The 14,656-nt window shown below is 39.1% G+C and overlaps 1 protein-coding gene across 20 annotated transcripts in view; it reads left to right on the top strand.

Annotated features, from left to right (window-relative positions):
* LOC101169865 (protocadherin gamma-C5) overlaps positions 1-14,656 on the top strand; it is a 307,671-nt gene that overhangs the window by 106,687 nt on the left and 186,328 nt on the right. For 2 of the 20 annotated variants that reach the window (XM_078954150.1, XM_078954149.1), the window contains exon 1: positions 5,491-9,668. The exons of 15 other annotated variants lie outside the window; for them this stretch is intronic. In XM_078954150.1, coding sequence (XP_078810276.1) covers positions 7,272-9,668 — 2,397 coding nt within the window. In that variant the 5' untranslated portion in view covers positions 5,491-7,271. Of the gene's footprint in view, positions 1-2,389; positions 4,991-5,490; positions 9,669-14,656 lie in introns of those variants that run through there. 3 more of the 20 variants (XM_078954159.1, XM_078954163.1, XM_078954164.1) reach the window with 3 other exon arrangements.

Genomic DNA, 14,656 nt, shown 5'->3' with positions numbered 1-14,656 from the left:
GAGTTAGTTTTACAATGCCTCTCCCCCTTAGTACGATCTATGTTATTATATCTTTTGTATTTATTTGAATGTTTTGTAATGTATGTAGCCTTTTTTTTAATCAAAAGGTATTTTAAATTATTTTAATTTAATTGATCACTCAACTACAAAAGCCATGAGGACACATTTCCCACAATGCATTGGTTTGTAGTCGTTTGGCGGCTTGCAGTCAGTGCAGTTTTACATTTCCAGCTGCGTTCACTCAGCTTGGGGCGTTGCTCCCACTCCTTTTTGGTAATATTTTTGTGATGATTGACAGGTCATGTTGGAGCAAAAGCAAAAAAATACGTCACACACCAGGTGATCTGCGCAGCGTTTTGTCCACCTGGGTGATCTCAAACATGCTTAATTCTATTCAATTCAATTTTATTTGTATAGCCCAAAATCACAACAACAGTAGTCTTGATGTGTGCAATGTCAATTGTGCATCTTGGCTGCATCTAGTATTTGGTGTCGCCTACATGAATTTCCATCCGTTTTTTTTTTAAATAAAAATATAGGAGTGGCTGACCGCCTGCTCTACGGTAACTTGTGACCAGGGTTTAAATGTGCAAAAAGTCATAAGAAAGAAAATCCAAAAATGGTTACTGAATTTAGTTTCTTCTTTACTGATTTGTGTTTTAAAAAGTAAACTTAAAAAAAAGTCATTCAACACAGACTCAAAATTGGGAGTACATCCTCTCTGATGTCTCCACCTTCAATTTCAATAAGTCCAAGAACAGTCCAGATTTACAGACAATCATCTTCAACCACACTGAGTGTCTCAGCTGTTTGAGAGGAAGTGCTGCCAAGTGTCCAGCAGTAAGAAGAAGACAAGAAAAGCCGTGTTCAAAAGAACCCATTGATGTATTTACAGAACTAGAATTGGAGTCTTCTTTTGTGTTTAATAGTTATAATTCAACAGTGTTAACTGAACTGTGTTAATAAGGACATTTAAATCAGAAAACAGTAGATATAGAAGACTAAATAAACAGAAATTTATTACTGATTTATTTACTTATTGATTTTTTTATTCATGTATTGTATTTGAATGAGAGTTTTATGAGTACATTTTGTACAGACAACAGTTAATGATATAGTATAGTATAGTAAAGTATAGTACATGTTCCATACAAATTTATTGGCTCTCAGACACTCACAAGTTGCGTATGTGTGTGTGCATTGAAGTTGCGGCCCTCCCTCAGCTAGACCCTGCCTTTGTGACCTCCAGGTAAATTGAGTTTGAGACCCCTGGTGTAGAGAAAGGTGTCTCGGCTGGCAGCCAGTCCTGGGCATTGATGGATATCAGCGGACAGCAGAAGGTAGATGGCAATGACCAAAGCAAGGCTTTGTTGCGGCTTTATTTTAATTTCAGAGTGCGTTTTTATACGCCTGTAGAGATGTGGATGGATGAAGGTGGTAGCCAGGGCAAGTTTCCCTAGTCCAAAATGTTTGTTTGGTTTGAATTCTGTTTTTGGTCGCATCTATGATGGCTTATTACTGCTGTTTAATACATTGCGATTTAAAGTTTGATAGTTGCCACTACACTTTAAACTGTTAAGCAATACATAAACAAGCAGAGCTGCGACTACACCTGCTGAACCTGGCATCTTGGCATTATTGTTTCACCAGTTCAAAGCTGTCTAACTGAAAAATAATTTATTTTATTGTCTTCAACTCTAGCAAAGTTCCCTATAGTCTCTTAGCTTTAGTATTAAAAAGTAAAACATCTATTTTCTCAAGAAGAAATATTTTTGGACTGTGGGAGGAAGCCGGAATGCCCAGAGAAAACCCACATTTACGAGAACACGCAAACTCCACACAAAAGTCCTAACTGGTGGTCACTTAACTCTTTAAGGTGCCTGTTTGCTGAATTTAGAGACATTTTAATAAAGTATTGAAAGTGATCACTTTAAATTACAATGTCAACACTCTCAAAAAATGAACCATAGAAATTTAAGCAAAAATAGATTTATTACAAACATACAAACGAAAAACTTTAAATGGTTAAAAAGGAAAATACACAAGCAATTATTTAGGGGCTTTGATTAATGACAAACAGAACCTTAATTATGTGTGTGGGACTCTTTTCGGTTTCTTTTTTCTTTTTGTATTGTTAGTTATTTTTGTTTACCAAATTAAACAAGGGGGGAATTATGGGATATGCTGATAGTAATGAGCTTCCTTTATAAAGTAACCGATGGGTTCTGCTATGTGAAACTAGATTGCAATTTCAAAAGGAGATTAAACATTTAAGAGAGAGATGCATAAATAGTCAAACATAAAAAGTAGAACATAGTGTATTTATATGAAGAGGCTAGGCCTATAGCATAAAAAAATCAGAAATATACAGTACCCAAATTTATAGCTAACAATAAAAGAAAAGACAAGTTTGTGTATTTCTTTATCATAACTCGTGGTGGCGCTGTACACCAACAGAAGAAAATCTCCATATTGTAGTCGTCAGAGAGAACAAACACTATTGCGCTTCTGGCTGCAGATTATAACAAAAAGGCGTCTACGATCGCTAGTCGAGTTCATTTTGCTACTTTGTGTTATCAACATATCAGATTGTTTTTTGTCTGGATCAGCGATGTGGTGGATCTTTCCTTTTGTTCACCTTCATCGGGTTTCTTTGCTTCTCCTTTTGTTCCGGGCCATTTATGGAGACGTGAGCTTTTCTTTCCCAGAGGAGATGAAACGAGGATCGGTCATTGGAAATGTCGCCAAAGATCTCGGGCTGCAGACGGCCGCACTGTCCGCCAGAAGAGCGCGCATCGACACCGACGGGACTGACAAACGTTACTGTGACATAAACCTGAAGAACGGAGAGCTGATTGTGGCCGACAGGATTGACCGCGAGGGGCTTTGCGGAGAAAAGGTTTCCTGCATTTTAAAACACGAGCTCGTGCTGGAAAATCCTCTCGAGCTTCATCGTGTGAACCTTCATGTTCAAGATATTAATGATAACTCTCCGCTATTCAATGAAGAATCGATCAATTTAGAAATTCGTGAGTCTGCGGTGAGGGGAGCGCGCTTTATGATCGAGGAGGCGCACGATGCGGATGTGGGAGAAAATTCAGTGCAGCGATACAACCTTCAGAAGAACGATCATTTTATTCTGGCTGCGAATGGAAACAACATTGAGCTTGTTCTAGATAAAGAACTTGATCGTGAAAAGCAGAAGGAAATGGATCTGCTCCTCACAGCTGTAGATGGTGGATCTCCTCAGAAATCAGGAACAGTCGTCATCCACATCACCGTGCTGGATGCTAATGATAACGCCCCAGTGTTCAGCCAGGCCGTGTATGAAGCCAGTCTGCCCGAAAACTCCCCTTTAGATACTGTGGTGGTTACAGTGAGCGCAACAGACGCAGATGAGGGAGTCAATGGAGATGTTTCTTATGACTTTAGCCACGCTACCGAAGAGGTAAAACAAATATTTAATATTAATCGCAAAACAGGTGAAATTATGGTGAAAGGTGCAATTGATTATGAAAGTACAACATCATTTGAAATACGTGTTAAAGCGAAGGATGGTTTGGGACTTTCATCTTATACTAAAGTAATTATTTCCATCACTGACGTGAATGACAACGCCCCTATAATCAGTCTGAATTCTTTGTCTAACTACATCCCAGAGAACGCCCCTCCTGGTACAGAGGTGGGCATCATTAACGTGCAGGACAGAGACTCTGACAAGAACGGACAGGTCCGCTGTTCCATTCAGGCAAACGCTCCGTTTAAATTGGTTCCTTCCATCAAAAACTATTATTCTGTGGTGAGCACAGGACAGCTGGACCGTGAACTAGTGTCTGATTACAACATTACCATCAGTGCCACTGATGAGGGCTCTCCACCTCTGTCCTCGTCTAAAACTGTTCACTTATCTGTAGCTGACATCAACGACAACCCACCTGTGTTTGAGGAACAGTCGTACAGCGCATATGTGAGTGAAAACAACCAAGCTGGCTCCCCTTTATGTTACGTAAGCGCTCGAGACCCCGACTGGAGACAAAACGGTACAGTGATTTATTCTCTGCTAGCTGCTGAGGTGAACGGAGCCCCGGTGTCCTCCTATGTCTCTGTGAACGGAGACACAGGGCTGATCCACGCTGTCAGGTCGTTTGATTATGAACAGTTGAGGAGTTTTCAAGTGCAGGTGATGGCCAGAGACAACGGTTCTCCTCCACTGAGCAGCAACGTGAGTGTGAGTGTGTTCATCTCGGATGTGAACGACAACTGTCCACAGATTCTGTACCCCGCCCCAGAGGGCAGCTCCTTCATGACTGAGCTGGTCCCCAAAGCTGCACATGGAGGCTCTCTGGTGTCCAAAGTGATCGCGGTGGACGCCGACTCCGGTCAGAACGCCTGGCTGTCCTATCATATAGTCAAATCCACTGATCCAGGACTTTTCACCATTGGTCTGCACAGTGGAGAGATCAGGACGCAGCGGGACATATCCCAATCTGACAGCATGAAACAGAACCTGATTGTGGCAGTCAAAGATAACGGACAGCCCTCTCTGTCTGCCACCTGTGCCATGTATTTACTGATCTCGGATAACTTGGCTGAGGTTCCAGAACTGAAGGATATTTCTTACGATGAGAAGAACTCCAAACTGACTTCCTATCTGATCATCGCTCTGGTTTGTGTGTCCACCTTCTTCCTGACCTTCATCATCATCATCTTGGGTGTGAGGTTTTGTCGCAGGAGAAAGCCCCGACTGTTGTTTGATGGAGCAGTTGCCATCCCCAGCGGTTATCTGCCTCCTAATTATGCAGATGTTGACGGCACAGGAACTTTACGCAGCGCTTACAATTATGACGCGTACCTGACAACAGGATCTAGAACCAGTGACTTTAAGTTTGTGTCCTCTTACAATGACAACACGCTGCCTGCTGACCAGACTTTGAGGAAAAGTCCCACTGACTTCGCAGATGCTTTTGGAGATGACAATATATCTGCAGAGGTAGGACTTATTATAATAATGCAACAATCAATGAAAGCTAATTTCATAATTTGGTTTAGTATTTGGTATATTATGCTTTATATATTTAATTACTTAGTCAGTCAGTCTGTCAGTTATTTTGTTATGTATTGGTTTTAATTGGTAGCTTGTGCTGCGGTAATATTCGCTTTCCTAAATCAGTCCTGAAAATGTTTCATGGCCTGCTCTATCCGTGGTGCTGAATTCTTTTCCCCCGTGCCAGGGGTTTGCAGAGGTCTGAAAGTGATTAAACACTTTATTATACTAAAGCTTTTCCCGTCTTTCTACACTTTTTTCATTTCATCATCCTTTTTTATAGCTGTTATTTATTTAAGGTTTGTTGGTAAAACATATGTCATTTTCATTTTTTTTCAATTTCATTGTATAAATCTAAGTAAAAATGTTATGATATGAGTGACTCAAATTATAGTCTATAATGTCCAGAGGGTGTTTTGGATGTTTAGTTTAGGTCTTTTGAATTGGCAAAAACCTTTTGATTATGTTTTCCTTTTATCATAATTCCTTCTTTACTATTACAAATCCTTATTTCGTTTTTTTTTTTTTTTTTGCCTATACTCAATAGTTTCTAGACACATTTCAAAGCCTTGACTTTTTTATTTGCTGACAGCAAATTTAACTTAATGTAATTAATATATTTAATTCTTTATTTAACATTTCAATATGTGGAGACATCTGTAATTTACCTCTTTCTTAAAGATTCGTTTTTTTTATATGTCACTTTATATTCAGGTCATAATTGTATTAAAAGACACATATAGTATTTACCTGAAAGAGAAAATAATTTATGAGGGTTATCTCCATCTCTATTAGGCAAGTTGGAGAAAAATGTCATCCTTATAATAGTCAGACATGAAGTCACTATGCAGAAATTAAAAATACAAAGATTAGAACTTTAAGATCTAACTTTAAATTAATAAAAAAAAAACAAATAAATAAATAAAAAAATAAATAATATTTAAGGTTACCAGACAGCATTGATGATACTGGTCTAAACCTTCAAGAACCCTTCCCCTAAGGTGTTTTGATTAAGAAGTAGTGGTTAGAAATTGCAAAACAGCACATTTTGAATTTCAATATTGCTCAAATAAAAACGTTGGACTAAAGATTTTGTTTTCAAAACGACCTAACCCCCCCCCCCCCCCCCATGCTAAGTCAAGTGCATTTTTAATAACAATTAAAGAAAGAGGTAGAGGATAACTATGAAAGATTTTATAAATCAGACTTAATTTAAACTACGCAAGTAACTTTCCAATATGTTTTGGTTTTATTCAAGTGATTAGAATTAAGTTTATTTACTTGGATTGATTTTTTGCACTGAATTCCTTACAATGTCCAGCAATTGCATATCTTAGAAGAATCTTTTATAGGTTCTGCATATCTAATTTTTGAGCTTAATCACGTCACCACTTCAAATAGCAGGTACTCTGACTCGAGTAATGAATTTAAGATTCATACATGAAAGTGCAATAGTCAGAATTTGTATTATGGCAATACAAAAGACTGAAATGTGTATGCATTATCATTAATGCTTACATATTTATGTATTTTCTGGTGTGTGTGTGTGTGTGTGTGTGCTTGTCTACGTATACTGCAGACAATTGTCTTTTATTAATGTTATTATTATTATTTTTTGTGGCAGTTGCTGTGCTAATATTCCCCTTCATATATGCTAAAAATGTGTGCCAAAACTTGCTCTGTCCTTGGTTCTAAATTATTTTTTTCGGCCAGTAGTTTGCAGAAGTCTGAAAGTGATTAAACACTTTAATATGCTATACCATTTCCCCTTTTCTTTTACTTACTTTATTTTTATTTGATCATCTGTTTATTTTAAAGTTTTGATCATTTAGGAGTTTGTTGGTAAAAACTTCCCCATTTTTTTTTATCTCTTGTTTTCAATCCAAGCAAAAGTCATCTGAGGTTCCTTCAAATGATTAATAAACGGGGTCAATTTTTAAATACAGCATATATTGGAAGAATCTCCTTTACATTTTAGTTTTTCTTTTTTTAAGAAAGAAAGAAACGTTTGAAAAACAGCATTATGTGAAAATAGTTTATATAGTTTGAACTCACGGTGTCACTGTAGTACTACCCAAGAATCTGAATGTGTAACCATCTTTGCACACGGACCCTTGCCGCAATTTGCAGCCTTGATTATTTTTATGAAGCACACAAAAATATTCAGAGGACTTCCGCGGGATTATTACTCCGGTTTTTGCTTTTTTCCATTCTCTAAACGAATACGATGATGATTCCTAAACCTGTCAGTCTGCAAAGGTTTGGCTTTGCCGTTTTCTTTGTTCTAATGCACTGCGCTCACGGAGACTTGACCTATTCCGTAGCGGAGGAGCTGAAGCCCGGATCTGTTATTGGAAATATCGCCAAGGATCTCGGACTCCCACTGGATAGACTTTCTGCTCGTAAACCTCGTGTGGATATGGAGAAAAGTGTGACACAGTACTGTGGAATTAACCAGAGAAGCGGAGATTTGTTCGTTTCTGGGAGAATAGACAGGGAGGAACACTGCGGGGAAAAGCCGACGTGCGTTCTTAAATTTGACCTGCTGTTAGAAAGTCCTCTGGAGCTGCACCGGTTATCCTTGCAGATTCAAGACATTAATGACAACGCGCCGGTGTTTCAAAAACAATATGTGAAGTTGGAAATTAGAGAATCAGCTGTGAAAGGAGCCCGATATCGCATTGCTGCGGCTCACGACGCAGACATAGGCCTGAACGCAGTTCAGAGCTACGTTCTGCAGGAAAACGCCCATTTTGTGCTAAATGTTCAGACAACAAATGCTGGAAATAAATACGGAGAACTGGTTTTGGATAAAGAATTAGATCGAGAGGAGCAGCAGGAGCTGGAATTATTGCTGACGGCTGTAGATGGTGGTTCTCCTCAGAGATCAGGGACTGTAGTCATCCATGTCACAGTACTTGATGCTAATGATAACGCTCCTGTGTTTTCTGAGTCCGTTTATACAGCGAATTTACAGGAGAACTCTCCAATAAACTCTCCAGTTATCAGAGTGAGTGCATCAGATGCAGATGAAGGAATAAATGGAGAGATAACCTATGAATTTAGCAGATTGTCGGAAAAATCAAAGAAGCTGTTCTCACTTGATGAGAAAACTGGAGAGATTGTTGTGACAGCTAACATTGATTATGAAGAGGGTTCAAAATATGAACTGATGGTTGAAGCTAAAGATGGATATGGTCTTTCATCTGAAGCAAAAGTGGTTATTGATATCACTGATGTAAATGATAACGCTCCAGAAATTATTGTCAAATCTCTGTCCAGCTCCATCCCAGAGAACGCCCCTCCTGGTACAGAGGTGGGCATCATTAACGTGCAGGACAGAGACTCTGACAAGAACGGACAGGTCAGCTGCTCCATTCAAGGAAATGCTCCTTTTAAATTGGTTCCTTCTATCAAAAACTATTATTCTGTGGTGAGCACAGGACAGCTGGACCGTGAACTAGTGTCTGATTACAACATTACCATCAGCGCCACTGATGAGGGCTCTCCACCTCTGTCCTCGTCTAAAACTGTCCACTTATCTGTAGCTGACATCAACGACAACCCACCTGTGTTTGAGGAACAGTCGTACAGCGCATATGTGAGTGAAAACAACCAAGCTGGCTCCACTTTATGTTCCGTGAGCGCTCGAGACCCCGACTGGAGACAAAACGGTACAGTGATTTATTCTCTGCTAGCTGCTGAGGTGAACGGAGCCCCGGTGTCCTCCTATGTCTCTGTGAACGGAGACACAGGGCTGATCCACGCTGTCAGGTCATTTGATTATGAACAGTTGAGGAGTTTTCAAGTGCAGGTGATGGCCAGAGACAACGGTTCTCCTCCACTGAGCAGCAACGTGAGCGTGAGTGTGTTCATCTCAGATGTGAACGACAACTCTCCTCAGATTCTGTACCCCGCCCCGGAGGGCAGCTCCTTCATGACTGAGCTGGTCCCCAAAGCTGCACATGGAGGCTCTCTGGTGTCCAAAGTGATCGCTGTGGACGCAGACTCCGGACAGAATGCCTGGCTGTCCTATCATATAGTCAAATCCACTGATCCAGGACTTTTCACCATTGGTCTGCACAGTGGAGAGATCAGGACGCAGCGGGACATTTCCCAATCTGACAGCATGAAACAGAACCTGATTGTGGAAGTCAAAGATAACGGACAGCCCTCTCTGTCTGCCACCTGTGCCATGTATTTACTGATCTCAGATAACTTGGCTGAGGTGCCAGAACTGAAGGATATTTCTTACGATGAGAAGAACTCCAAACTGACTTCCTATCTGATCATCGCTCTGGTTTGTGTGTTCACCTTCTTCCTGACCTTCATCATCATCATCTTGGGTGTGAGGTTTTGTCGCAGGAGAAAGCCCCGACTGTTGTTTGATGGAGCAGTTGCCATCCCCAGCGGTTATCTGCCTCCTAATTATGCAGATGTTGACGGCACAGGAACTTTACGCAGCGCTTACAATTATGACGCGTACCTGACAACAGGATCTAGAACCAGTGACTTTAAGTTTGTGTCCTCTTACAATGACAACACGCTGCCTGCTGACCAGACTCTTAGGAAAAGTCCCACTGACTTTCTGGAGGCTTTCGGAGATAACGAGGCTTCTCCTGAGGTAGGCATTATTCTATTCACGTAAAGCAATTCAACAGTGTTAGCAATTCTTTGGAGACAAAAACAAACTAAAATTGTTGGGGGGGGTTTCTCTTTTTTTTTTGCCTCAGTTAATATTTTCGTTAGTACAAGATATATTGGATGTCAAGTATTTCTTGCTGATAATTTGCTTTTGAGTTTTTTTCACAATATTTAAAATAGGGTTATAATTTTGTCACCGTCTTTCTTGGTACTATTGCTGCTGGAATCTTTTTACATTTGTAGAGAACATTTTCCTGGTTTAAGAATGTCCTCTTTTAAACTCTCGAAGTTTTTGGCTCTGAAAAAAATATTAAGTTTCCTAATCAGTCTTGTTTTCATCAGTCACTTTTTCGTGTCTCATTAGGACGTAGTCTAATGTTTTCCTAGTTTTATGTAATGATCCCAATTTAACAATACAAAAAATGAATTTCATTGGTCATATGGTCAATTATGATTACTTGTTTAAAGCAGAACTTTGAAATAGTAGAATTATATTATTAAAATGACTCATTTATATTTAGACATTTTCCTTAACAATCCCTCTTTAAGCTCTAAAGGTTTTCAACCAAAAATGATGAATGAGTATGGATACTGCATAATTTAAACATTTTTTCGTACATGGTTTATTTTTTATCGATTTTCAATCTGTCTAGCTTTCTGTATTTAAACACAGAATTTCAAGTTTGTTTCATTGAAATTTACGACGTTAAATGCAAAAAGCTGCTTTTAATTAAATACGGTTGTAAAAAACATTTCTAAATTATATTGACAAAGGAGGACTTACAGGCATCACAGTCAACCTCTGCTTTTTGTTTTATAAGTTTCTTTTTTCAAGTGTCTTAAACTGCACTTTTGTTAATTTCTGCAATACAAAACAAATGAACCTTTCTTCTCTTAGTTTTAGTGCTTTCACACACAATGGAGACATTTTGCACCCAAGAAGTCATTGCTGGATCAAGAATCTGATTTTATTTTTGCCTTCAGACCTGCCTTAATCCTTGGTGACATAGATTCAACAAGGTACTGGAAACATTCCTCAGAGAATTTGGTCCATATTGACATGACAGCATCACACAGTTGCAGATTTGTCAGCTGCCCAGCCATGATACTATCAACCATCCCACCACATCCTAAGGGTGATCTATTGGGTTGAGATCTTGTGATTGTGCGGGCCATTTGAGTCCAGTGAATTCATTGTCATGTGCAAGAAACCAGTCTGAGATGATTCCAGCTTTATGACATACAGCGTAATCCTGTTGGAAGTAATCATCAGAAGATGGGTAGACTGTGATCTAAAGTAAATAAATACTCAGATAGGCTGTGGTGTTCATGGTCCTAATCATGGTACTAAGGGACCCAAAGTGTGCGAAGAAAATATCCCCCACAGAATTTAACTGCCTTCACCAGCCTGAACCGTTGAAGGCTGAATGGTTTCAGGCTTTCATGTTGTTGGTGCCAGATTTTGACCCTACCATCTGAATGTCACAGCAGAAATTGAGACTCATAAGACCAGACAAGTCTGTAGTCCATTTGCCTCAAGGTTGGTATGTTCTGTGTTCAGAGATGCTATTCTGCATATCTTGGTTGTAACAAGGGGCTTTTTCTGCTCTATGCAAGACTGCTTTTCTGCTGGCTAATGGGACCTCTCCATGGTGCTGAATACAAGGTTCAATTACCTGAAAACCGGATATTCTAGCTTCTAAAAGTTATTTTGTAGGTGTTTCCTTTTTCTTTTCTTTTCTTTTTTTCTTATACTGACTAGACAGTTTCATTAGTGCTCAAGTAGTGGACATTTGGTAAATTATTATAAGTATTATTTACATTTCTTTTCATTGTCCAGTAGTTAAGTTCACCTTATACAATAAATGAGCTGTGTTTGGTTGTGTGGCACTTTTGCTAGACAAGAAGTTTTAATTGTGAACATGATATTTTGGAAGTGTGCTAGTTATCCCAGTTTCTTTTTTATTTATTTATTTTTTATGTTAGTGAGAATTATTCAGGCTATTCAACACTGATTGTGCTCTAATAATGGAAAATTGATGTTTTGTCAATTACTGACTGGATCATTTATTTTAAATTGTTGTTTTTAACTTTTTGTCTCCTACTCTGTTTTGAATTTTGCAATACACATTACCTTTTGTTCTTTTGAAATGGAACACATTGTTAGCCTAATCTTCTCCTTAAAAGCTTTTAACCTTTTTTATATACATTTTTAAAATAATAATAATAAAAAAATTCAGTGTTGCAAATCCCTTAATATTGTTACTGTTGCTGTTTTTTGGTTAGGAATCATTATGAACAACTTAGCTTGTCCCTATAGGTCTGATTTTGTCAGTGTTTAAAAATTTGAACAAGTGTTTTTACGCAGATGCTTTCTAGAGGAGAGTTAGTGACAAGGAATAACATTTAAAAGCAGACATTCATATGTTATATTCGGCAACAAGTAATTTACTTACACAGTGATGGTCTGCTTAGCTGTTGTAGATCAATGTAATACTATTTATCTTAGTGTGGTGGTGGTTCATTTATTCTGATGGTTTCACTATGTAGTTTTTATGTTATGAGGCAGAGAAATGGGACATTGTTGTTTCAGATACCATTTTCCATTTCTGTCATATAAACTTCAGTAATCTGCTCAATGTGTTTGTGTCTACTCTCTGGCTTGAGTGTATGTTTTAAATGCAGAGGTTTCAGCAAATTAGTACAATTTTCCCCAATATTCCCCATAATAATTGTAATATAGATGCAAAAAGGGCTATTGTTAAATTATTTAAATGTGAACCTGTGCAAACATGATTTGCCGCACTTAAATCTTCCAATAGCTGCTGGTTCATTGAAAACATCTGGGTGAAAAGCTTTTTAAGTGATCATTTTAAAATTATTCTTTTATTTTGGTTTACTTTCATTGTAACTAATTGTCTATAAAAATAATAAAAACAAAAATTTAAGAAGTGGTGTGCGGGGAAAGGAGCTAACTAAGATAGGCAGGGGCAGTTCCATGGATGCATTGATAGGTGAGGAGAAAGAGTTGTTAATGAGTTCTGGAACGGCTGGGCAACCAGTGAAGTGACTAAAGAACAGGAGTGATGTGGTCAAATTTATGCCTCCTTGTCAGGACCCTAGCAGCGCAGTTTTTGATGTGCTGAAGCTTTTCCAGGCTCCTGCCAGGAATCCCAACAAGGAGAGTATTGCAGTAGTCGAGTCTGGAGGAGATAAGTTTTTCTGCACCAGACTGGGTGAGTGTGGAGTGGAGCTTTGCAATATTTTTAAGATGGAGAAAAGACACTTTGGAGAGGTGATGTATATGATGATCAAATGTGAGATTAGAGTCGATTTTGACACCAAGATTTAACACAGGTAAAGAGAGCGGAATGTTTTGACCAGAAACCAGAATGCTTTTGATGGAGGATGTTTTGATCTGGTGAGGTGTACCGATTAGTATGGCTTCAGTCTTGTTGCTGTTGAACTGGAGAGAGTTTTCAGACATCTATTCATCTATTTCTTCTAAACATGCCTGGAGGGCACAAAAAAGTTAGGGTGGGACTGGGGTCCAATTTTACATACAACTGTGTGTCATCGGCATAGCAGTGGAATGAAAGGTTGTGTTTATGGATGGTTTGTCCAAGTGGAGAAATGTAGATGGTGAAAAGTGAAGGTCGAAGGACAGAGCCTCGAGGAACTCCTTAGGTGACTGTGTGTGTGAGAGATTTTTGCAGTCCTCAGAGCCACATATTTGGTCCTGTTTGTGAGGTATGATTGAAACCAGTTGAATATGTTCCCAGAAAGTCCATCAGTAGTCTGAATACGGTGAAGGAGAATGCTGTGATCCACGGTGCAGCTAATAGGTCCAGAAGGAAGAATAGAGATGGGGAGCCCTGGTCTGCAGTCAGGTTGACTGTAAAACTGTCATAGAAGCCACATGTTGAGAGTTGATAGTGGAGTTGAGCGCCGACAACATTTTTCGAGAACCTTGAACAGGAGCGGTAAGTTGGAAATGGGTCTGTAGTTTGCTAAGTTATTGGGACCCAGTGGGATTTTTTTTTTAAGTATGGTCTAATAATGGCGGTTTTGAGAGCTGGGGGAACATGATTGGTTAATTATAGTTGTGATAGTTGGACTTACACCTGAAATGTTGTCTTTGATCAGGGCTGTTTGAAGGGGGTCAAGTGAGCAGGTTAAGAATTTCATAACCCTCAAGATGGCCTCAACCTCTTTCTGTGTAGTAAGTGTGAATTCAGAAGGGGTCCTTGGAGCTGTCAGTACAGGCGGGTTGCAGATGGGTTTGGAATGGAAGTTTTATTGTATGGAAGATATTTTACTGGTGAAAAAAATCCACGAATCTATCACAGCTGCTGACACATCACTGTTTTGAATTTCCAGTGTTACTGTTGATTTTGTGGGACTAGAATTTAAACCTGGCCATTGTGAGGGCTCTGCAATAGACTTTTTGATGGTCAAGATAGGCCTGTTTATGCACTGCCAGGTTGTTTTTTTAATTAGTTTTTGTTCCATGGCTCGCCCAACTCTTATAAGAATTTGCAGTACATTTGTGTACCATGGGGCTGATCTTGTGAAAGAGACGGTTCTTGATTTCAGGGGTGCATGGGATTGCAGAATGTTATGTAGTGTAAACATTTTTGTATGTCCTTTTGTATGGCTGCATGATGAATGTTTTTCAGGTTCCTGAAAAATATGTTCCGCTCTATGTTTTTATGTTGGTGATCTATTGCTAATTCTAGCAAAACAACCTTATGGTCAGATTTGCCCAAGTCGTAGACTTCCATGCTGGTAGTAAAAGGCTGTGTCAGTGATAACCAAATCCAGAATGTGTCATTTAGAGTGTGTGGGTTCTTTTACATGCTTTGTTAGTTGTAAGGTGTCAAGCAGTTCCAAAAACTCAACAGCAGAATGGTTGGTGGGAGTCCCTACATGTAAATTGAAGTCACCTATGAGTGTACTAGGTGAAGT

This window comes from Oryzias latipes, chromosome 10 (assembly GCF_053564925.1).
Source record: "Oryzias latipes strain Hd-rR chromosome 10, Olatipes_Hd-rR_3.1".
Lineage (NCBI taxonomy): Eukaryota > Metazoa > Chordata > Actinopteri > Beloniformes > Adrianichthyidae > Oryzias > Oryzias latipes.
Note: the sequence above shows the minus strand (reverse complement) of the source record. Positions and strands in the feature narration are given on the sequence as shown.